General features: G+C 41.5%; 2 protein-coding genes across 2 annotated transcripts; one reads left to right on the forward strand and one right to left on the reverse strand.

Annotated features, from left to right (window-relative positions):
• The first annotated feature begins 845 nt into the window (after positions 1 to 845).
• Positions 846 to 3,997, forward strand: LOC118212353 (V-type proton ATPase subunit G 1-like). Its single transcript, XM_035390139.1, has 3 exons — positions 846 to 1,145; positions 2,807 to 2,907; positions 3,165 to 3,997. The coding sequence occupies exons 1-3, from the start codon at positions 1,064 to 1,066 to the stop codon at positions 3,336 to 3,338; spliced, it is 357 nt and encodes a 118-aa protein (XP_035246030.1). The 5' UTR covers positions 846 to 1,063; the 3' UTR covers positions 3,339 to 3,997.
• Positions 3,998 to 8,791: 4,794 nt separating this feature from the next.
• On the reverse strand, positions 8,792 to 14,651 carry LOC118213021 (up-regulator of cell proliferation-like). Its single transcript, XM_035391614.1, has 2 exons — positions 14,456 to 14,651; positions 8,792 to 14,257 (listed from the first exon to the last, which is right to left on the reverse strand). The coding sequence occupies exons 1-2, from the start codon at positions 14,649 to 14,651 to the stop codon at positions 9,546 to 9,548; spliced, it is 4,908 nt and encodes a 1,635-aa protein (XP_035247505.1). The 3' UTR covers positions 8,792 to 9,545.
• Positions 14,652 to 22,509: the final 7,858 nt, after the last annotated feature.

Consider the following 22,509-nt stretch of genomic DNA (forward strand, 5'->3'; position numbering starts at 1 on the left):
TGTAGTGTGCTTACTCAAGTGTACTGCAAATGCCTGCCTTCACAGATTAGAAGCCTCTACCAATACAACACATGAATCTGCATTTTCCTCACTCCATGGACACTGGGGAATATAAAGTGTATGGGGCCTGTGTGGGATGGCTGTCATGTGGGCGACTAATGTCTTTAGCTGTGAAATCTCTGTTTACCGATTGAGAAAATAGCCAGGTTTCATCACAACTGAGGGAGGCAGGTTTTCTCCAAGCCCCTCAAGTTTTTTTATTGGTCCAGACAAATCCACAAATGGTAGCTCCACCCAGTACGGAGTTAATGAAGCTTTCCGTCACTCAACCTGTATGCATGCCTATTACCACCCAAGTAGCTATGCATACATATACTGTATACATATATACATACATACATATTCCTGTACATATTTGTACACTTACCAATACATTTTTGTTATTTAACCCAATTCCAAAATACCCAATCATATCATCGGTGCACCGTACCATAGAACAGTGCCTTATCAGGGTTAATTACCCAGTAGCCCCATTTACATATTTTTAACTCTCAGTTGATTACTTTGGTCTGGGTTGTAAAAATTATATTTTGTGTCTGGGTACTTGTGGTCAAAATACTGTGGTGTACTGGGGACATAGCACTAGTGGGATGAGGGTATATATGGGGGTAAATATAATTAACCTAATTACCTCAGCACAGCCAAATGTGTAACAACGCTGGGGGGGGATTCCAAGATCCTTCAATCAAATGCTTCAGAGATTGTCTTGGAACCGCAGAATATTGAATGAAATGTGTTTTGTGTTTCCTCAGCTTCCTTTCTCTAATATTACATTGTGTCTAAAGACCAGAAACCACTCGGTGTGACAAATATGAAATAACTGAGGAAATCAGGAAGGGGGAAAATACTTTTTCACGCCACTGCTTGCCGATGACGTTTCCTTCATGGTTCAAACACTCGCCGAGGTCACGCGATGTGTTTATCAGCTGACCGTCCGCAGTAAACACCCTGTGCGTTCCCGGCCAGACTCGTGCAGCGCGGCATCGTTTACTTCAGCGGAGAGATGGCCAGCCAGTCCCAGGGAATCCAGCAACTGTTACAGGCAGAAAAACGGGCTGCAGAGAAGGTCGGGGAAGCACGAAAACGTGAGTTTTAACCCGATTCTTACATTTTGGCAAGCTAGCCAAGGTCAGCTGCTACATTGACAAGCTAGCAGCCATGAAGCCCAGCTCTGTGGACTCCCATCTTTACCGGACCACAACCAACTAACAGTCCAGCTGCACAGCCAGATTTACACAGATTAATAGCGAATAGAGATTATTTGTAGCTATTGTCCTCTAATGATAAATTCACACGTCGGTGTTTCTGGACCTTTAATTTGTGTGTCTGAATTAGTAGGCTGTTTTGCACGATATGGGCTGTAATGGTGGTTTTCAGCGGTTCGCTGTTACCTGATTTAGGTTGTATGCCAGATGAACATTTACCACTAAAACAACGAAATTTGTAATGCCAGCTATCCTATAGCATGAAATAGCCTGTGTTAATTAGCTGTTTGTGTGTGCTCATTGGCGGTTCATAATGCATCCCTGGGAAATCTCTAACTGCTCTCTCTAATCTCTCATTGCTAACAGACGAGATGATTTTATTGTCCGTCTGTAGGGATTTTTTTTACCACAATACCGTGGTACATTGTACATGCCTTATTATAACACAATATGTACACACATAAATGCAGATAGGCATACATAGCTACACATTGCTATTTTCATATCTACCTCTGTAGTTAAAAGGGTTCAACAGAAAAAAAACATGATATAAATGAGGTAGCCTGTTTTGTTCAGTGACGCAATGGCAGAAGGGACAAAACTGCTAAAGCCGGCCCTTTTCCCGATTAGGGACAGATTTCTGCAACCAGTTGGTTATAGTGTGTGAAGAATGGATTCAGATGGTGCCGGGGGTCATGTGCTGTAAATTTTTTGTCTGTGATGGTTTTTGCAGTTGAGGTCTGAAAGGCTGGGATGGGGAGGACAATGATTTTGAAAATTATGTATGTAATACAAATGAATTTGTTCTTGTTGGAGGCACTTTGCATGATGAAGAAACCTGGAGCAGTAGAGTAGGGTTGGATTGTGCTTTTGTAAAGTAACAATAGAAGGTGGCGGTTCACTGTAATCAGTGCATTCACTTGGATAAATAAAAAGAATAAACATAATAACACAAAGAGCAAGGCTATATCTGTTACTGGGAATGGTGGCTCTACATTTAGACCGAATAGCTCTCTGTCAGAAAAAGAATATTGCGCAGTGTTAGCGGTTTTCGGCCCTTGCGTGCGCTGTATGCTGGATTGTGCGCATGCAGCCCGACTCAGAGTAGAGTCTGGATGTGGAATGACACTTTCGTTCCACTGCAATGCGCGGGGCCGGGCCTCGGATCATCGAGTCGCTGAAATTCGCACTTCGGCGCCGGTCTCGTATTCCCCTCCCCCCGTTATTGTTTTCCGTCTTTTGAGCAAATTTGTAACGAAATGCTCCACTGTGTACGCTTGTCCCAGGGCTTCCCACAGCTCAGATCAGCACGCATCTCCTTCAAAATGTTTAAAACTACAACTCCTGTCTCTTTTCCATTTTAAAATTCAGTTCCTTTCCTCGCGCCATTTCCCTCTGTGCTGTTCCAGTGTTAATATAGTTCCAATGAAAAAGCTCTGTTGCCCCAGCAGGTGTTATACTTAGCTTGTCGCAGAGGCTGACCCACTGCTGTCCTGTGCTTTTATGTGGACATGTGTTTGTGTGCCTTTGCGTGTGCACAGGTAAGACCCGCCGTCTGAAGCAGGCCAAGGAGGAGGCCCACGCTGAAATAGAGCAGCACCGCATGCAGAGGGAGAAGGAATTCAAAACCAGAGAGGCTGCGGTGAGTCTCACTACAAGGGACGGTGCAATTTAAGACAAAAAAAAAGACATGCTGCCATATAATATATATTGTACACTGAAATCCAGAATTGAGTTTCTGACAACTACATATTGTATTTTAAAACTGATTTAATAGTGGTTCATATTTGTGTTCCTGGACACAAAAGGGTAATTAAGTCATATTAAAAACTGCTCTCAGAATGGTCATTAGGGATGCATAAGGGGGCATTGTAAAGACAGCGTCTTCTCCTTGCTCAGGCCCTGGGTTCCCATGGTAACTCTGCAGTGGAGGTGGACAAGGAAACGGGGGACAAGATGGGACAGATCCAGGACAGCTACCGACAGAACCGCGGGGCCGTCCTGGGCAACCTGCTCAAGATGGTGTGTGACATCAAGCCGGAGATCCACGCCAATTACCGCACGGCTGGATAAACCCCCGCCCTCCCGACCTCTAATGCTCCCAGGGTATTCTGGGAAAAAGACAACCGTCGTGCAGCAATTACAGACTTTACTAGGACATTCACGCTTGTTAACAAAACAGCCCTTTTGCTTATTATGATTTGTTTTTGCTCACATCCCCCTTATTGTCTTATTGTCCTCAGTCTGTACAAGCTAGCTGCGGTTTTAATGGCTAGCCAGCCAGACATAGTTAGTAATCATGACTATAATTAATAATTCATATAATAATAATTAAGTAATAAAGCCTTTAAGTAAATATGCTTAATGAGCCAGTGATCGTTATTGCTGCCTATGGGAAAGGCAGTGGCAAGCAAACCTGTAATGGGGTCCTGACTTTCCGTTGAGTAGTTTGGCTTCTGTGCATCTTTCTCTCCAATGTGATGCTTCCATATTTTTTCTTTTTCCCGATGATCCTGGGCAGAAGGATTAGAATGCAGTATTAACAGTTTATAGCATAGTTTTTTTGTGCTGTGAGTCTTTGAGGGACAGTTTTACAGTCACTTTCTCATTTCCCTACGCCCATTGCCTCATCTGTGTAGTGGCCATTTCACTGCAGAACCCTGCTGTACACAACAGTAAATAAAACATGGTGGTGCATTGTTTATTGAATAAATGTATTTGAAGCAACTTGATTTGTAGTGTCAATGTTGGCTGAGTGAAATTCCCCTTCCCCTCTTAATTTACTGATGAATACACCTGAGATGCTATTGGACTTGATGGAGAATTAACTTCAAATTACGCAGGAACAATCATGTGCACCGGACTAGCCGAAGATCAAAGTTTTTTTTGCAAAAAGGATGATGCTGCAGTTAGGTTAAAAGGATAGGTTGCTGTCTGGGGTTTAAAATGGACTTTATGTTGTTTGTTTGTCTTTAATTGGCTCAGACAGTTTTTGTATACTATAAAATATATTTTTAGTTTATATCATCGGTGCACCCCACAGAAATAACCACAACAGTCACAGACACTCAGCCTTTAAAAACATTAAATTCTGTACATTCTCACTCTATTTCAACAGACAGAACTCATAAACAACTTCACATGTCCACACAATAAAGCCCCAAACCAAGGGGATTTTGCGTTTTCTCCTTCTTCTCCTTATTTTTCGTGCCGCCTATCCCACTAACAACATGTCTCCCCATTGGACATTTTACAGACACCAGCCAAATCGTCACCTACACGACCCAATCAAAAACTCGCATACACACGCAAAATACCCATACCTTTTTACTCTGAAACATTCCCAGTTTAAACAGTTAGCCTGCTGTGGCCTAGTGGGCAAGGTTACAGTCTTGGGAACACGGGGTCATAGGTCCAAGCCCCCCTAAGAACACGTTTCTTTAACCTGCTTTTACCCTCACTAATAATTGTCAACTGCTTCTCAATTATTGCTTTTGCACCATATCAACCCACCGTTCACCGAACGTATACACTGCATTATGACGTACCGTCTGCACTTTCAGTTATTAACCGGCTACAATAATGCAATGCCATATGGGTATCTCATTAAAGTCTCTTTCAAGTCACTTGGCCCTGTGTTTTGTAATATTACCATTTTACAATGCCATGCAAACTTTGTGTCAGATCCAAGTGTCAAATATTTCGAATTGCCTCATGGAACACATTGAAATTCATGTAGAAAACTGCTGGTGAGTAACTACAGGAAGCATATTTCTCCAGAAAACATATGTTTATACTTGCTTCTGAACTGAATTTGAGTAAATGTATAAGTGATTGTATATTTGCTACGTACAATAAATACTGCAAGTGTAATACATATTGTACATACATACATAGATAACTTATTTATCCCCATGGGGACATTTCCCTCGCAGAATGTTACATTCACATTTACCAACAGACATTTATACCAAGACACATACAATCATTCACACAACAGAAAGGCTGGGCAGCGAAATACATACATACCAATACGAATTGGACATATACATACCTATTCAATCAATCTTGACTGTGAGAAATCCATCCACACATATGTTTGGCCTGTCCATGTACTGCATGCTTATACACACAGGGCCAAGTGACTTGAACGAATTGAGGAAATATTGGGTAGCATTGCTTTGGAATACATCTTATTTCATTTCGGTGAGGCAAGATAGGCTATATTGTTTGTAGTACCGTAACTTGGCGTCATTTTGATATCAATACTTTTAATGGCAGGCGTGGATTTTGGCAGTCTGAATGAATGAGTTACAGATGGGGTATGTCTTGTATGTGTGAGTAACTTTTGTACGTTGAAAACGTGTTTTTTAATGAGATATCATTTCTTTTTGCAAAGCGTTTTATTATGAGAGTGAGAAATGCGAAGTGACCCTGTAAAAAATGGTTGTGGATTATGGCTATCCTTGTGTGAATTTGTACAGTCTGATGAGCGTGTGCCGTTTAGCAGTTTCGGTTTGCTATATATGTAAAACAGTGGCTGTGACAAAGGGTGCGGTGGCATAGTGTAAACGCATCATTAACGCAGGTGAAATATGGGCAGTGTATGTACTCACGGATTTGATGGCCATCCAACGAGCCTTGATTGACAAAAGAATCAGCAAGCCCGTAGAATTAGAGCTCCCTAGGTCGCAACTTGTGTACCCTTCTGTCCTGCTCCGTCGTCTGTTATTTCGTGGAGATGCACTTTTAGTGTTTGTAAGGTTTATAAGGCATTTTGATAGGCTTATCTGCAGGTGGGAATCTTCTTCGCTGTTTTGCTAAGCTAGAACCGCAAAACTTGATAGTGGAGAATAGGAGCAGACGCATATGTCCCAGCAGACTTTGCATATGAGAAAATAACAACAGTGTGAGAGAAATTAGGGTGAAATGATGAAATTGCATAGTTAAAACAATATGTTTTTAGCAGAATGGGCATGTAAGTGAAGGTTGACATGATCACAGACTATAGTGCGAAGTAAATGAAGTGACCAGGACCGAGCTTAGTTTCCTTATCAAATGGTATATATAGGCCTAACAGTCGGTAGAAAACATTAGCCATTAAAGTGGAAGGTCAGGTAACGTGAAATATATCGCACTGATGTGCTTTCTTTCATGTTCAGTATTAGTAGTTATAATTATGAGTGAGTCATGATTTTAAATGTAATGTTTTAATGGGGAGTTGCAGAACGTACATACGTAGTAATTGTTTGTATGTGGCTAGATAGAGAACAGGGCGAGGTAACATGAGTGTAGAAACGTGGCATTTGCTGATAAGAAGATTTTGTACGGTAGACAAGTTAATAAATATAGTTAGTAGAAATGGCACAGTGGTGAACTGGTGTAACTTTTTAATAAAAGCAATACATTTGCCATCATGAAATGCATATGGGTGGCCGTGAGTGAGTTTTGGTAAGGCAAATATAAGCGTAAGAATACGTTAGTGTAAAAGAGGAAATGATCTGCCTGAGGGCGAGGTGGGATTCAATCGTTCAAACGAGGTTTACCAGTCTGTGACTTTGTTAGTGCAGCACCATGACATAGCTATGCAATGCATGAAATATCATTAGCAAACCTGTCTGTGGTTTTAAAGAAGAACACAGGCCAGTAAGCACAGAGCTCCCGTTGAATCCATATGGCTTTGCAATATTGTAGCCAGTTAATAACTGAACGCGCAGATGGTATGTCATAATGCAGTGTATACGTTTGGTGAACGGCGGGCAGATATGGTGCAAAATAATTAAGATAAAATTGAGAAGTAAAATAATTGATAAGTAGTTGACAATTATTAGTGAGGGTAAAAGCAGGTTAAAGAAACGTGTTTTTAGGGGGGCTTGGACCTATGACCCCGTGTTCCCAAGACTGTAACCTTGCCCACTAGACCACAGCAGACTAGCTGTTTAAACAGAGTAAAAATGTATGGGTATTTTGCGTGTGTATGCAAGTTTTTTGATTGGGTCGTGTAGGTGAAGATTTGGCTGGTGTTGGTAAAATGTCCAATGGGGAGACATGTTGTTAGTGGGATAAAAAAATAAGAAGAAGAAAACGCAAAATCCCCTTAGTTTGGGGCTTTATTGTGTGGACATGTGAAGTTGTTTATGAGTTCTGTCTGTTGAAATGGGGTGAGAATGAACAGAATTTTATGTTTTTAAGGGCTGAGTGTCTGTGGCTGTTGTGGTTATTTCTGTGGGGAACCGTGAAAAGTGCCAAACTCTCGGTGCTGTATAGGTATGGGGCATGCCCCCACCAAGGCGTAACTTGGCGGGATGGCATACCTGCCATCTCAATAATTCTACCACCCAGTACATTTAATATGCACTATTACAACAGAGAATGTGATAAATCTACCACCAGCACATTTAATATGCACTATTACAACTGAGAATTCAGTAAATCTGCCACACGCCAACCAACAGCATACCTCTGCCCCAACCAAAGCATTCTAAAACACCTGACTGTGATGTCACTTCCTCACCCAGCACAAGCCTGATGCTCATAATAATGGGAAAGTCAACGTGATGACAAACTGTCATCTGTGAAGGGTAAAACCAGCCCATGCCTCGAGCTGTGCCCAGAACAACAAGCGTTAAGCACTCAGCTCTTAAAGCATTATTTAATTAATTAAATGGTATCATTCTTTGAAGCAAAACCTGATAATTAATTGCAAAAAGTTTCCACAAAGTGCGGTAGCCAAGTTGATTTATAAATGCACACAAAGCTCTTTCAAATAATAAATCATGGAACTGTAGGTGTCAAGTACTAAGTGTGGCAAATGTTTAATTAATGATCAGTATTAACTGCCTCTTTTAAAAAATAATTTCAGACTATACACAAAAACATCACACAAGCAGTTAACATTATGCAAGCAAGTAAGGCATACCTTTCAATATGGAGCCTCAAGGATGGCAAAGCATACCCATGGGAAAACAGTTCATCCAATGTTCCACCCATCCATTACCTGTACCCGCTTATTCCTGCTCAGGGTCACGGGGGAACTGTGTGGTGTGACCCTGGGTTTCTGCCTTGTTCAAATTTTTTTGTCACTTTTAAAATGGCTGACTCACATTCCTGCCCCCATAATGTGTTGAGCCCTGGTCTAGCACACCCTGTCTCTGACTCCATGTGGAGGAGTCCTGATGTAAATCCTGGTTGATTGTAAGACTAGAAATTAAAGCTTTCATCTTTATGCCCCTTTCATTGATAAAGATGAAGAGGTTTTTTCCAGTGCAGGTAATCACATTTGACACGAGTGTAAATAGTGCATTTTCAGCTACCTGTGACAGAAGGAAAAGTCAGCAGCAATGATGGGATGTTAAATGGATGTATTGGTGGTAGAATGAGGATACTGCCATTGTCTTCAGGCAGCCCAGTTGTTCAGGCAGTGAAAAAAATAAGGGGGTGTTAGTCAAGGTCAAATGAAATGTTATGTTTATGTTGAATGTAATAATGCCATTTATGCTATTAATAAATGTTCACACATGGAGAAATAGATAAGAAAAACTTTTTATTCCAGCTTTTATTCAAGGAAAATATACATTCATTATGATAATAGACATGTGAACTAGTTATACTATAGTGTAACCAGATTATCCAGACACTTAATTTATTATTTCAAACAGCCAAGCAAGCAGTGATGCAGAGCTGACAATGTAGCCACTGACTCATAAATGTTATGTGCTTTATTAATATGAAAAACTTTAATCATAGGAAGGACATAAAATGATTAATAATTAGATAGAAAACATATTTTGCATTTTTGTAAAAAGTATTCTCTTTTATATAGAGATGGTCACAACATTAAACAAACTGTCAAAATATCACAGCCTATTTACCATCCCTGATTATGCATCCGCATCAATGGAACAATGAACAGAGCTCAGCCATGTTAATTCAAAGACAGTGTGTGCATAGAGAAATGTTGCACAGGTCATGTTAAAGGTAATACCACTTTACTGCATGTATATGATTTTATGAATATAATGACTGACTGGTGGTACTTATGTATCATAGTACCAGAGAAGACTCATTGAAGGCTGCAGAAATGTCTGTATCAGTGATTGGACATTCTCACTCTTTCCAAACATCAGTGATCATTTAATTGAATGCTCTTTTTTAATGAATATTTGTATAGTACAAAAACTTCAGTAATTTCATACCATTCAACTTGGTTGGGGCTCTCCATGTGCTTGTGTGTAGACTACTGGATATTAATACAACTGAATTATGGGTTGTAAGACCAATTTAATCTCCTATTTTCATCTTGAAGGATTCCTCCAGGCTTTTCATGGCTTGGTCTTGGGTTATATCTCTCCAAAGAGAGGGAATGTCTGCAGGTTTAGCCTCATATAGGTCGGCAAGCTGCCCATTAAGCCTGTTGAAGACGTACTTCCAGTAGTCTGAGGCCTGGATGCTGCTGTTAGGCTGGATGCGCCAGTCAGGGTAAATGCTCTGATAGTCCTTGTATAGATGCCATTTCCCCTCTGTTTCACTCAACCTGAACACTCCCTCACTGGCAACACAGGAGGAGCAGATATCAATCATTAATTTACCGGAGTCATCATATCTGAATCTCCCGATCCCCTGTGGACGGTGAATAGAAGCAAAGTGCACTGTGTGCTTCTTTCCGCCTGCTTCACATGGGGCCTTGCAGAAGGGACACTGCCTCCCACAGCCAATCATCCTGTTACACAGCACCTTCTGTGGCTGAAAGGGCAGTGAGGTCAGCCTGGTTATCACATCCTCACCCCTCTGAGGCTCTGCAGTAAAGGACGACTCCATTTCATCCACAAGCACCTTCAGACACTGGGAAAAGTCTTCTGGCTTGGCAGTGTTTAAGGTCAGGATGGCTCTGAGGGGGTCTTCGGGGATGGCAAGCTCCTGTAGGTCACTACAGATATCCTGAATGAACTGCTGAATGTTCTGGTCCGCTTCACCCTTTTCTGTCACTATTTCCTTGGCCTTCATCTCTGCTTTCTCAATGGCTTTCTTTAATCGTTTAATCATCACCTTCAGGTGCTTAATCTCAATTTTCCTGAGGCTGTCGTCCTCTGAGACCTGCTGTACCACCTGATCGAATATCCAGTCCTCCACAAAGGTCTCATAATTGTCTATGTAATCCATAAATTGCCTAAAGGAATCATTTGAAAGCAGCCGCCAGAGGATTAAGAACTGGAAGAAGGATTGAGTGCTGAAATAAACGGAGTTCTTCCCTGTCAACACTTCATCCACAAGGTCAGGGCCCAGAGACTTGGTGATGTATTCCTTCATTGCAGGTGCAAGACAGTTCTTGGCGAACTCCTCTGCTTTCTTCTGACACTGGTCTCTTTTATTGAACAGGTCCTTAAAGTCAGTGCAGTACTGTTCCTTGAACTGCTCCAGACAGTGACAGGGATCATTTGTATGGATAAAATCCAAATGCATTTTTTGAAACTCCCGTGCTGCATGTCCACAAATGTGGATCTTCAATATGGCATGAAACTCAGCACTTGTTTCCAGACACCTGTGCCTGTCCAGGTTTTCATCTATCATATGAAACAAGTCAATCATGTATGTTTTATGGTAATCACACCTTGTTCTCACTTTCTCATCCACAAAATGCCTGCTGCACCTGATGATGTGATCAGCCATCTTTTGTGCTTTTATATTCTCCTCATCCTCAAACATTTTGCCCAATATCTTTTTAAATATTCCTTTACTCTTCACTTTGAATGGCTCCATTCCACATTTAGACAAGTCGTCCACTTTGGAGAGCATTTCATGTACTGAACTGCCTTCTCTGCCTAAGTGAACACGCAGCTGGTGGTAGACGTCTTGGACAATGTCTTGTTTCTCCAGGCCAAAGAACTGCAATTCTGCCACGGTCTCTTTCCACATTTTCCCAAATTCAGTCTCCAGCTCTTGATCTGACAGATCTTTACTTTTCCTGCATTTCTCAACCAGGTCCAGCACCTTTGCCTCCATTACAGCTGTGTGATTTTTCTTGATTTCCTCTAACCTGATCATACCCCTTCTAATCGCCACAGCTGCATCAAGCTTGTTATTTACAGAGTTCTCTGTCTCCATCCGGATGGCTTTGACTGTGTTGATGAAGTCTGCCTTGTACTTCTCTACTAAGTGAATGTGTCCGTCAGACCTCTTGTAGAATTCTGTGAGATTGTCCAAAATGAGCTTTTCCCCTTTAATGAGTTCTAGGGAGGCCTCACATTTCAGGGTGATAAGTAAGTCATTTGCATTGTAGAATTGCCGAGTCTGTGCTGCCACAGAACTAAAGTTCAACACCTTTGCCTCAGCTTGGCTTAACCAGATGTACATGCTCTTCCTGAAGGCCCACTCCCATGTGTTGAACTCAGTGCAAATCTGAGTATAAGCATCAGCCACAATGCTGTTGCGGAAACTGAAGATGAAGTTCTCATACTTTATTGCTTTCCACAAACTACTGGTCCATTCAAGGAACTCACTGAATGTGTGTGGTGAGCTCTTTCCAGATGATTTGTGTTCCTTAAAATGCTCAATCACACTCCTCTTGAACAGATTCACAGAATCACTGTAGTCAGGATTCACAGGTGCCATGGGAGGGCTACCATGCCAGAGCCCAGGGATGTACCAGGTGTTTCTCTCTGGATGAAACTCCATGACATCAGTAAAATTTTGGATGTTTAACTTCTTTTCCATCTTAGCTGCTACTTGGGTCATCTCATTCAGCTGTTCCAGCAGAAGCTTCCTACTCCTCAGGTTCTTGTCCTGGGCAGAGATATCTGCTACATTCTGGTGCACAAACTGACAGCAGGGTTTTCTCCCAACTTCTTTCATACGCAGGAAGGCGTGCACCACAATCTGCAGGATGTCCTTCATATCTGTGCAGTTCTCCATGGCGATGTTGATGACTGTGATGTCACTCAGCCCCACCACCACAGTGGCTAGTTCATTATCATGCACATAACTGTCATCCAACTGGGCCAAATCTGGTGACTTCAGACCTTCAGTGTCAAGAACCACAATGTAATCACACCCAAGCTTCTCTTTAAAATCCTCTTTTACTTTGATGAAGAGCATGAAGGCCCCTTTTGTGCACCTGCCACTACTGACGGCAAACTGGATCCCGAACATGGTGTTCAGGAGGGTGGACTTCCCAGTGCTCTGCACCCCCAGTATAGTGACCACCCGGATGTTTCCTTTACACTGTGTTAGTTGATGGAGTTCCTGCAGAATCTGTGTCACCCACTGCAGAGGAATGTTGGATGTATCTCCATCCACCAGCTCCAGAGGAAAGCCTTCCTGTAGCAGCTCAGCAGCCAGACGTGGCAGGCACTGAATTTCAGGGGTGGGGCCATCGGGGAGTGAGCAGGCTGATTCGTACAGCTGACCCATTTCCCGCAGGAAGTGCTCCGCCCCCAAGGAGCACTTGGAGATTTTCTTGTCCAACTCTGCAATGCGCTCCTTGTTTTTCTGAGAATTCTGACACAGTTCCTTGTACTGCATCCGAAGAAGTGAAAGGGTTTTGCGTGACAGGTTGTCCAGGTTGATCCTCAGCCACTTGAGAAAATACTTGCGCTCCTCTGTGGAATTGGATATTGCAGAGATGAAATGGGCCATAGACTCTGAGATGTTGTGAGCCCTCTGCTGTGCTCTGAGCTCCTGCTTCTGTTCTGCAAGCTCATTCCTGTAAGCTTCTATATTTTTCTCCCCTGCATTTTTCATCCTGCACTCTTCCTTCTCCAGTTTGGCCAGCTGTTTCCATGCAGTCCCTTGCAAGGGCAGCTCTTTCTCCTTGAAGCTTGGTATATCATGTATTCTTCCTGTCATTTTATCAGCTTCCCGCTTTCCATTCTTACAGCAGTTATTTTCTTCATCAACCAGGATTCCAAGCTCATGGGCAACAGCAGACATCTGTTCAATGCTCTTTTTGATCTTGTTTCCCTTTAAAATGTCAGTCATAGTTGAACACAATTTATTCACAAATTCTGCATCGTTCATCTGCAAACCCTTTATGATTATGTTACTTGGTTTTAGCTTTAACTCAGAAGTACATCTCTTGAAGTCATCCTCATTGCAGCTCTTGCCCTGTAAATTGGTGATCAAGAACCAATGAGCCTGAATGTGACGGGAGTCCAGAATTTTATAATCAAACCCAAAATCATCACAAAACACAAATATGGCAGCAGAGGTGCGGCAGAGGAAAGCGTACTGAGTTTCAAAGTCACTGAGGTCCCCACGAAGGTTAGCTATAGCCAGTGGCTCAGAGAAGATGTTTCTGTTTCCACTGGGCAGATACCAGCTGATCTCCACCAGCCCATTGGAAATCCTCCTTGGGGTGTTACCGCACTCCATGTTTCTGTGAACAAAGGTGTTCTGGTACTGCTGAGAGTTGCTGAGAACTTGATTTAGAATGTGAGACTTGGACAAACTGCTGTTTCCTAGCCTCACAAAAGAGACCATGGGGAGTTCAGAGAGAACAATGCTCTCCTCTACAAACCCACTTTGGTCTGTCAAAGAATGCGGCTTGAACGCTTTCACAATATCCCTCATGGCCCAGAGCATTAACGTGCACTGCTGTGTATCACACTTAGGAAGCAGCAGAGGCACAGAGTACTGGCACATGGACATTTTCAAAACCATCTCCTGCTGGAGAAAGCCATCTGAGCAGAGAAACACAGCAGTTATGAGGTCCAGGGGGTTGACTACATTGCTGGGGCCCTGTGGATTGCATGCAGCGTCCAGTAAGCTGCCCAGGGTCTGGGAAGGCATGTGCTGTTTTGAGGCGCACCTCACACCCCTTGCATTTATATTCATCGTCATCAACCTCCTCAGGAAACCCCACGGCAGAAATTTCAGAGTCTGGATGCTTTCATCAGTTAAAGTCTCTCCATCAATCTCCAGCACCTTGCTCAGAGTCAGCTTGTTCTTCAGGTGGTCTTCCAGTCCCAAGTCACACACCAGCTCATCCAGACTAGTTCCTGTCATTGTGGGAAGAAATTGCATTACTACATTTCTGTACAGTAACACACAATCCATTTAAAATGACTAATAATAGATTGTGAATGTAATGCTTACAAAAAGGACCTGAACAATACAGCCTATTTTTATGAGGTTTTAAATGACAAGTATAAATATTAAATATGCATCCTCAAATGAATACATTTTTTGTCACTGACTTGTTTGTATGGATGTTGTGCTGGTCTTGCTGCAGATGCCATTTGGAAGGATGGCAGTGAGGTTGAAAGTATATGTCATCCCAGGTCTCAGATCAGTAAGGACAGCTGTGGTGGTGTTGGGTGCACATATCTGTAATCTGGGCTCTTCTCCCTCAGAGCCGTAGGTGATATGGGTCTCATGAGAAATTCCCTCCATGTGTCTTTCCCAGCACAGTCTCACTGACCTGCTCTTCACATCAGTGGCTACCACCCTCCCAGGGGCACATGGCTCTATTTGAGAGAACAGAGAGGAAAGGATCTCTTAGCTGTTAAACAGGATATTTATGTAAGGTTTTATTCATTTATTTGTAACTCTAAAATATAGAAAATCACAAGACAACAAATACATATTTCTGGGTTATGATTGAAAGGTTTACGCAGATAAAGCATTGTATAAGCAATAATATAAAATGTTATATTGACCTGATAGTGAAATATATTTCTCAAGTTACCAAGTGCTGAATGTTTACTTTTAGCAGCTAATATATCTAAGTGCACGCTTTTTCACCCCATACAATGTATCTGCAAGTGGAGGTAGACCCCAGCAGCAGTATAAATTAAGTGCATTAGGGGGTCCAAGGATATGTCAATTGGAGGAGGCCCACATGGTTAGCGTTGGTATGGACTCCCTGATCCTAGCCCGTGATTGGCCACAAATGGAATTTCTGAATATGGTGATTGAATGAATCTAATAGGCTGGAACAACAATTCTTTGTCTCTGAAAACTACATAAACTCATGTATTGAACTTTATATCTTGGAAGACTGTACTTGTACTTCTTCCTGACTGGTTGTTTTATTAAAACATCAAATAGAGCTCCTGTTTGTTATCTTTATTTTCAACACCTTCATTTTTGTTACAAAATTCCTACCAGACACTGGAACACGGAAAAGCACTACTGATCCATCTTCCCTAACTCTGAGTGACACTACGGACATTAATGCACCTGTGGGGCTACCGGCCTCCGATAGCACAGGCATGGTCAGGATTTGCTTCCAGGCCAATACAGTAGAAAGGTGCTTTAACAGTTTATTTTACACACTAAAAACATTTTCATTCCATATTTTATCACGCCAGGCTGAATTTAATAAAGGGTAACAGAAAATACACTCTTTCATTAAGTTTATTGTGGACTCAATAGGTACTACTACAACAGCACTAGACCCTGACCTTCATCAGGTAGGTCACCAAAATTCAATTCTCTTTTACTGTGGCAACCTGGTGGTTGGTAAATGTAAGGTATTGTTCAGCCAATCAGATATAGGGGATGATTAGGTGGTCAGATGTAGGGAGTCTATTTTTTTTGTGGGAATTTGGCCAGAACAAAGACCCCTTCTCCCACACTGTGCCCCCATCACTGTGCAGAGGTACTGGATTTCTGTTTAGTCCAGAAGGAAGAGTGCCCCCTGCTGGCCCACCAGCAGCAACTTGGTTTTCCCAAGTGGTTTGATTATAAGCCAAAAACACACAGGTATTAAACACAGTCATCCAGGGATCTCTTCATGGGGTCCTCACCTTTACTGACGATCTCACCTTTAGACACACTCACACTCTCCTTTGAGTGTTCAGTTTCCTACAGTGAAAAAACATCAAAGGCAGTGTACTCGAATTTTGCACGTCTGATGTTGGTTTTGGTTTGACACAATATTTTAATACGTTGACCTAATTATTAATGTGAATACAAACTTACATTTTCAGAACTTCACTGTATGTGGAATCTATAACAAAATATGTGGATAAAAATATTTCATAAAAGAGGCCCCTAATAATGAATAAATAAATTAGACAGAGTTTAATTTGTCTGGTTTCAGTGTCTTTGGCAAGTGCTACTGAACTCAGTAATGCAGTTGGTACCTGTCAGTCACCTGAGCGGATCAATCACATGCTTTTGAGACAGTGTTCTGGGTGTGTCTGAATGTGAGTCTCTGTATGTGGCTTTAAAGCAGCAATCTCAAACCCAGATCTCAGAGGGTTGCAGTATTTCCTGGTTTTGGAGTGTTTCAACGCTAAAGTGCTTAATTTAAGTCTCTAATTGGCTGGAAAGATCACACTGCCTCCCTCCAGGACTAGAGTTTGGTCCCTGCTCTGGGGTTTGTGTAAGAACTCTCACCTCCTCCTCCTGTGCAGTACGCACAGTGTCTTTGGTGTCTTTACTCAAAGCCTCATCCATGGTGTCAGTATCCGCCAAACCACTTTTTGCATCTGACTTAGTTGGGCCTGCAGAGGAGGGCTGGGACTGGGCCAGGCATGAGGATGTGTTCTCTGGTGCTGGTTCTGGGCCCAGACTGGATCTGTTGTCTGTGGTCTCCTCCTGATACTCAGAATCTGCACCAGAGATGTTCAGAGACAGACCACAGTCACACTCCCTGGTATAAGAGGCACAACAAAGTGTCCCCAACCCACATCATCCACCCCAAGTCAAAATTTTATCAAAACTGAAATTATTTGAATATCATTTTAAAACCAGTTCCTGTGTACCTGGGGCTGGTGTGTCAGGTGTGATGTGCTCAGCAGGTGTTGTGTCTCTCTGCTGGTTTTCTGATTCCAACAGACTTGTCTGTGATTCATCCTTTTCTTTCTTATCTTTCATAGTTTCCTGAAAATCAGACTTTAATTTATCCCCTTTCATCCCCCTTTTACCCACAATTTGAGAAATCTCAGCTCACTGAAAATTGAAATTACATGTTCCTATTTTTTAAATAAATGTTCTGCATGCAAAACACTGAAAACTGTGCACACAAATCTTGTCAGCAGATTGTACAGCTCTGCTAGCTAACCATTTCATCTGAAATAAGCAATAGGGAAATTACTGCATGCATAAACTAATCAAATGTTTGACATGAATGCAGTTTAGCAAACTAGCTGCATGTGTCCCCAAATAAATACAATCTAGCAAATGTCCTTAATGACATTTAAAGCTGCTTTGGTGTGTATAATGAGCTGAAAGTGGTAGCCAACTAGTTAGCTAGCCAATTTTTGTAGCTAGCCAATTGGCTTAACAGTAGATTTTGCCAGTACAAGGAAATTCATACATGATAAATGTTGTTGTTGGGACAAGTGCTGCAACTCAGAGAGTGCTGATAAGCACATTAGACCTGGCTGTCTAAAGATACCTGACTCCCCAAATTCACAGAGCTTGTGAGCTGTTGAGCCAGCTCATAAGCTCTATAACTTGATAGAGTTATCTCAGACTTATGTGCAGTGAACTCAACAGACTCCCCATTGTAAGCACAGAATTTATTCATGTGATTTTAATGAATAGATCCACCCCTGACATGTTCATGTCCTTGAGATTCAACTGTAGTTGGATGCTGTAAATAAATTACCTTGAGTAATTCAAAGCCATTTTAAAATGGTGTGAATAATACTGTACAGAAATAAAGTCTGATTGACTAGACAGAGTGTACCTCTGCCTCATCTTCGGGAGAGCCAGTGTCAGAGTGGCCAAGGCTCTGGGAGTGAGTGTGGTCATCAGAGTCGGCTTGGCTCTCACTGATTGGGCGCTCAGGCCCTTCTTGTCGGTCAGAATCTAATACAGTGGGACAAAAGAGCAAACAGAACAGCATCCGTCACAATGTAGGCAGATCCCTCTACACAAGATAAAACTCTGGATCTAAATATCTCCAAATATAAACCAGGGATATTTTGATAAAATATACACAAAAAGTGTTAAAATGATCATCAAAATCTCTCAACAAATTGCAAAACAGCAAACTGAGTGAAATTTACAGATTTTCAATAGTGCTCCCTTGTTTTCCTTCTAAGAAATTAGCATTGGTTCCCAAAGTTTCCCTAAACCAACCGCCCCCCCTGCCCCAATTAACCATGCACTTTGCCTTTTCCCATCATCCCCCCCTCCCCAAGGGGCACACCCACCATTTTGGGAACCTGTGCAATACAGGATCCTTCTACACAAGACGTAAATATGTTTCCAAAAACCAGCATGATGGTAGCAGTAAACATTTCAGAGGAAATTTAAATCAATTCTGTTAGAGAATATTGCAGGGATTCTCACAGGTGTAAATAGTTATGAAGTTATGAACACTTATCCTTTGCAAAAACCCAGCCACCGCTAGAACTTAGTTGGACATGCACTTAATGCACTCTAATGTTATCTTAATTTATGCTTTCGTCTTCATTAGAAGCATAAAACATTATCAAAAAGCAACATCTTTTTCAAAAACAGAAAAACAGTTGTAGTTTTTAATGACGTTCTGACCCCACAACACCTGCCCCCCCACCCCTCCAATGTTTGATACATTGCAAGCAAGATTGGGCACTACAGAAAAAATAATCTAAATTAGAAGTGCACTGTCATTGTCTTTCATCTCGCTGAGTACACTAGCTATATAAAACATTTTCTAAATAATCAGCTATTCAAATAGCTTTGAATACTTGCTAATGCTTCAAATAATTGCTAATTGCTAAGGCTCCTTTGGACCAGTTAGCAAGCTGGACTAATTCAAGCTAGCTAAGTGATGACCTGAAAATGAAGCTAGGGGACCTGGTCGCTAACTAGCTCGCTGGGTTTACCTGCGACAGGTGTCCATTTGGCGCGCAGTCTGTAGCCGCATTCACTGCAGAACTTGTCATTCTGCCCACATTCCCTGCGGCACCGGGGGCAATCCATCCTCCTCCCTCTGGAAGAAACATCACACAAGCACAGCATGAAGAACCAAAGTACAAAAGGTGAAAGTGTTAGGATTTGGGGATGGAAGGGGAACCAAGGATTTATATTTTTTTGGTTCAGCTATTTTAAAATCTAAGTCATTGGGGCACATACGAGCTTTGTGTATGGACTCAAATAAGATGTTTGTCACCTTAGATTAGTAATCTTGTATTATTGTGAATTATCCATCCATCTATAATCTATACACGCTTATCCTGGGCAGGGATCCAGGTGGGGGGTGAGGGGGGGGAATTGGGTGCTGGAGGCTATCCCATGATGCATTGGGCGAGAGGCAGGAATATACCCTGGACAGGCCGCCAATCCATTGCAGGGCACACACACCATTCACTCACACTCACTTATGCCTATGGGCAATTTAGAGTCTCCAATTAACCTACCTGCATGTCTTTGGACTTACTCTGGAGGAAACCAGAGTACCCGGAGGAAACCCATGCGGACACGGGGAGTACATGCAAACTCCACACAGAAAGGCCCAGGCTGGGTTCAAACCAAGGACCTTCTTGCTATGAGGCAGCAGTACTACCAGCTTCACTTTTGTGAATAAATGATGGCTATTTTAGTCTGACTCACTGAAGATTCAGATACAGATTCAGTGTACAATTCATTGTATTACATTACATTACAGGCATTTAGCAGACGCTCTTATCCAGAGCGACTTACACAACTTTTTACATAGCATTTTACATCGTACCCATTTATACAGCTGGATATATACTGAAGCAATTACGGCTAAGTACCTTGCTCAAGGGTACAACAGCAGTGTCCTTACCCGGGAATCGAACCTGCGACCTTTCGGTTACAAGCCCAGTTCCTTACCCACTGTGCTACACTCCGTCTATTAACTTCTATGTATCAGTTCTACTTCTCATTGCCAACCTGAACTTTGCTATACAAGACAAAGCCTTGCTAATGATTATCTCGCAGGTAGCCTAGCTGAGGAACAAAAGCTGTAAATTCCTTCCAAGAAAAGAAAACTAAAAGTGTTTATGTCATCAAATGGTAAGCTTGGGATGAAAGGCATTACATTACGTTAGTTATTTGGCAGAAATTGTAATGCATAAAAACTCAAAATACATGAAAACAGAAGTGAATTCACCTGATCTATTGACTAATACTGCCAGACCCGACTAACAGCATTTCAACACAAATTAGAAAATATGTAACATTAAGTATCGACATCCAAACAGTCCTTGAGTCCTAGTTTTTTGTTATCTCAAGATCCTGACATATCGTTTGATCACAAGAAAACAAAAGTTTCCTTCTCATGTTCATGGCTTACTTATCTTGTGATCTTGACATAGCAAAAGTTTTGTTCTTGTGGTCATTTTGAGGCAGCTGATTCTGCTGCTGCTAGCAGTATTTGTATGGGTGTGGGTGAGACCAACCTTCTCCAAACAAAAATTTGACATTATTCACCAATTAGCATATTTTCCAAACATTTTGTTTCTACATTTAACATTACACTTACATTGAACACTTACATTTATATTTAACATTTATATTTATATATAATCTGTCATTTTTCAATCTTGCTTTGATGTAGAACATTGCTTTTGAAAAAGCAATTACAATTGTTTGAGACAAATTTCGCTTTAAAAGTTTTTAAAAAGTGACATTTGAAAACTGTAGAGAATTTTTTTTTGCAATGCTAAACGTGCAAAATTACAGCAGGATTACAGAATGTGCAACATTTTACAAACTGCACCCCACAGAGGCCTGAGCAAACATGTCTAGAGGGGTAGAAATCTAGGCTGAGAGATGTTTTGACATAAACAGAATAGGTTAATCCCAATTTAGCTTAGGTTCTACCTGCATATAGCCTGGCTATTTTCTTTCTATCTATAAAACTTTTAAACCAAATGTGGCCAGATTTTCACCTGAAAGTCTCGAAGGTGTTTCACCAACTTTTTACCAACTTTGTTTGAACTAGAGCCAAACAGAGGTGACTGCAGGCTGGAGAGAAAAAACAATGATACAGAATAAGAACAACTGCAAATATAAAGAGGAAGAAGATTAACATGGACAGTGTGGTATGCTGCACAGAAGGGAGAAAGAGCCTGCACAAACAAGGAGATGTTGAGGGCTTTCAATGGAAAGAGGGATAATCTGAGTCAACTGAATAGTGGAATTTTTTTTTTAGAAACTTTACTTTGATATTGTTTTTGATTCTTATAAGCGTTTTGCTTTGTTGTATTAAGACCTTCATTCAAAAAGGTCTTTGTTTACTTTGAACTTTGAAACTGCATTACTAATTAGCCAGAAAATGCACCAACATCACCTTTATCAGTGTCAACTATTACCTGCTGCAACAAAAACAAAACATGATCAAGCTTCAACAAACATGAGTAAGCAGGTCAATTGGAAAATGTGCAGAGAAAGAATATGCAGCTTTAGGGAATGAGGCCAGACCACATACCACTTAAATGCAGTATTTTGGAATAAGATCAATAACATAAAACCATTAATCTAGATTATGAAACAACAAGAAATAAAGGCAGATGTGGTCAATGCAGTTAAAACTACACACCAAAAAGAGCTTGATTTGTAGAAGTTGATTCAGACATCATGAGGGAAATGTGTGAGTAGCTTGGAGTAAAATCTCAAGAAAAAATATAAAGGCTGGGGGTACAAATGTTTTGGGGAGCAAATTTTCAGAAGGCCAACAAAACAACATGATTTGTTTTCTTGTGATCTGGACTATGGACTAAAGCACAACTATAAATGAACTATACTAAGCAAGAAGAAACAGATTACTAATCCTTAACACATGCAGATTATAGGAATACCGAGCAAACATGAAGAAGAAAAACATAAAACCAGAAAAATAACAAATACACAATGTAGGGCCCAGGTGTGTCACACAGAATTATGGACCTTGTGCATAGTCTCTGTGGGCTCCCTTAAGATAGTAGACCAAAGCAAACTTTTCAGTCCAGGCCATTTGATATAGTGCTGCTCTATAGCAATATCTGTCGATACTAGCCAATTCTACGAATAGTTTTGCTTCACTTACCAGAAAAATATTTTCTGGAATCAGTTCATCCGCAACATTTTCCCACAAAAATATTCCCGGAATCTTTTTCAATGGTCCTAACTGGCCAGTGAAACAACACTGTCACGCAGTTTTATAAGCAAGAAAATCGAAAGTAAAATTTTTGGTTTCGTTTGGGCGAGGCTATTAAGGGAGCTTAAGGGTGATATAGCTCAGGAGGTAAGCGCGGTTGTCTAGCAGTCGGAAGGTTTCCGGTTCGATCCTCCGCCCTGGACGTGTCGAAGTGTCTCTGAGCAAGACACCTAACCCCTAATTGCTTCTAACAAGCTGATC

This window comes from Anguilla anguilla, chromosome 14 (assembly GCF_013347855.1).
Source record: "Anguilla anguilla isolate fAngAng1 chromosome 14, fAngAng1.pri, whole genome shotgun sequence".
Taxonomy (NCBI): domain Eukaryota; kingdom Metazoa; phylum Chordata; class Actinopteri; order Anguilliformes; family Anguillidae; genus Anguilla; species Anguilla anguilla.

What these genes read in the sequence shown, in the direction of transcription:
- LOC118212353 (XM_035390139.1), top strand. Translation starts at nt 1,064, where the DNA reads ATGGCCAGCCAGTCCCAGGGAATCCAGCAACTGTTACAGGCAGAAAAA. An exon ending in GGTCGGGGAAGCACGAAAAC is followed by an intron (nt 1,146 to 2,806) that starts GTGAGTTTTAAC and finishes GCGTGTGCACAG; the next exon opens with GTAAGACCCGCCGTCTGAAG. An exon ending in TCAAAACCAGAGAGGCTGCG is followed by an intron (nt 2,908 to 3,164) that starts GTGAGTCTCACT and finishes CTCCTTGCTCAG; the next exon opens with GCCCTGGGTTCCCATGGTAA.
- LOC118213021 (XM_035391614.1), bottom strand. Translation starts at nt 14,651, where the DNA reads ATGGAGGGAATTTCTCATGAGACCCATATCACCTACGGCTCTGAGGGA. An exon ending in CACAACATCCATACAAACAA is followed by an intron (nt 14,258 to 14,455) that starts GTCAGTGACAAA and finishes CCACAATGACAG; the next exon opens with GAACTAGTCTGGATGAGCTG.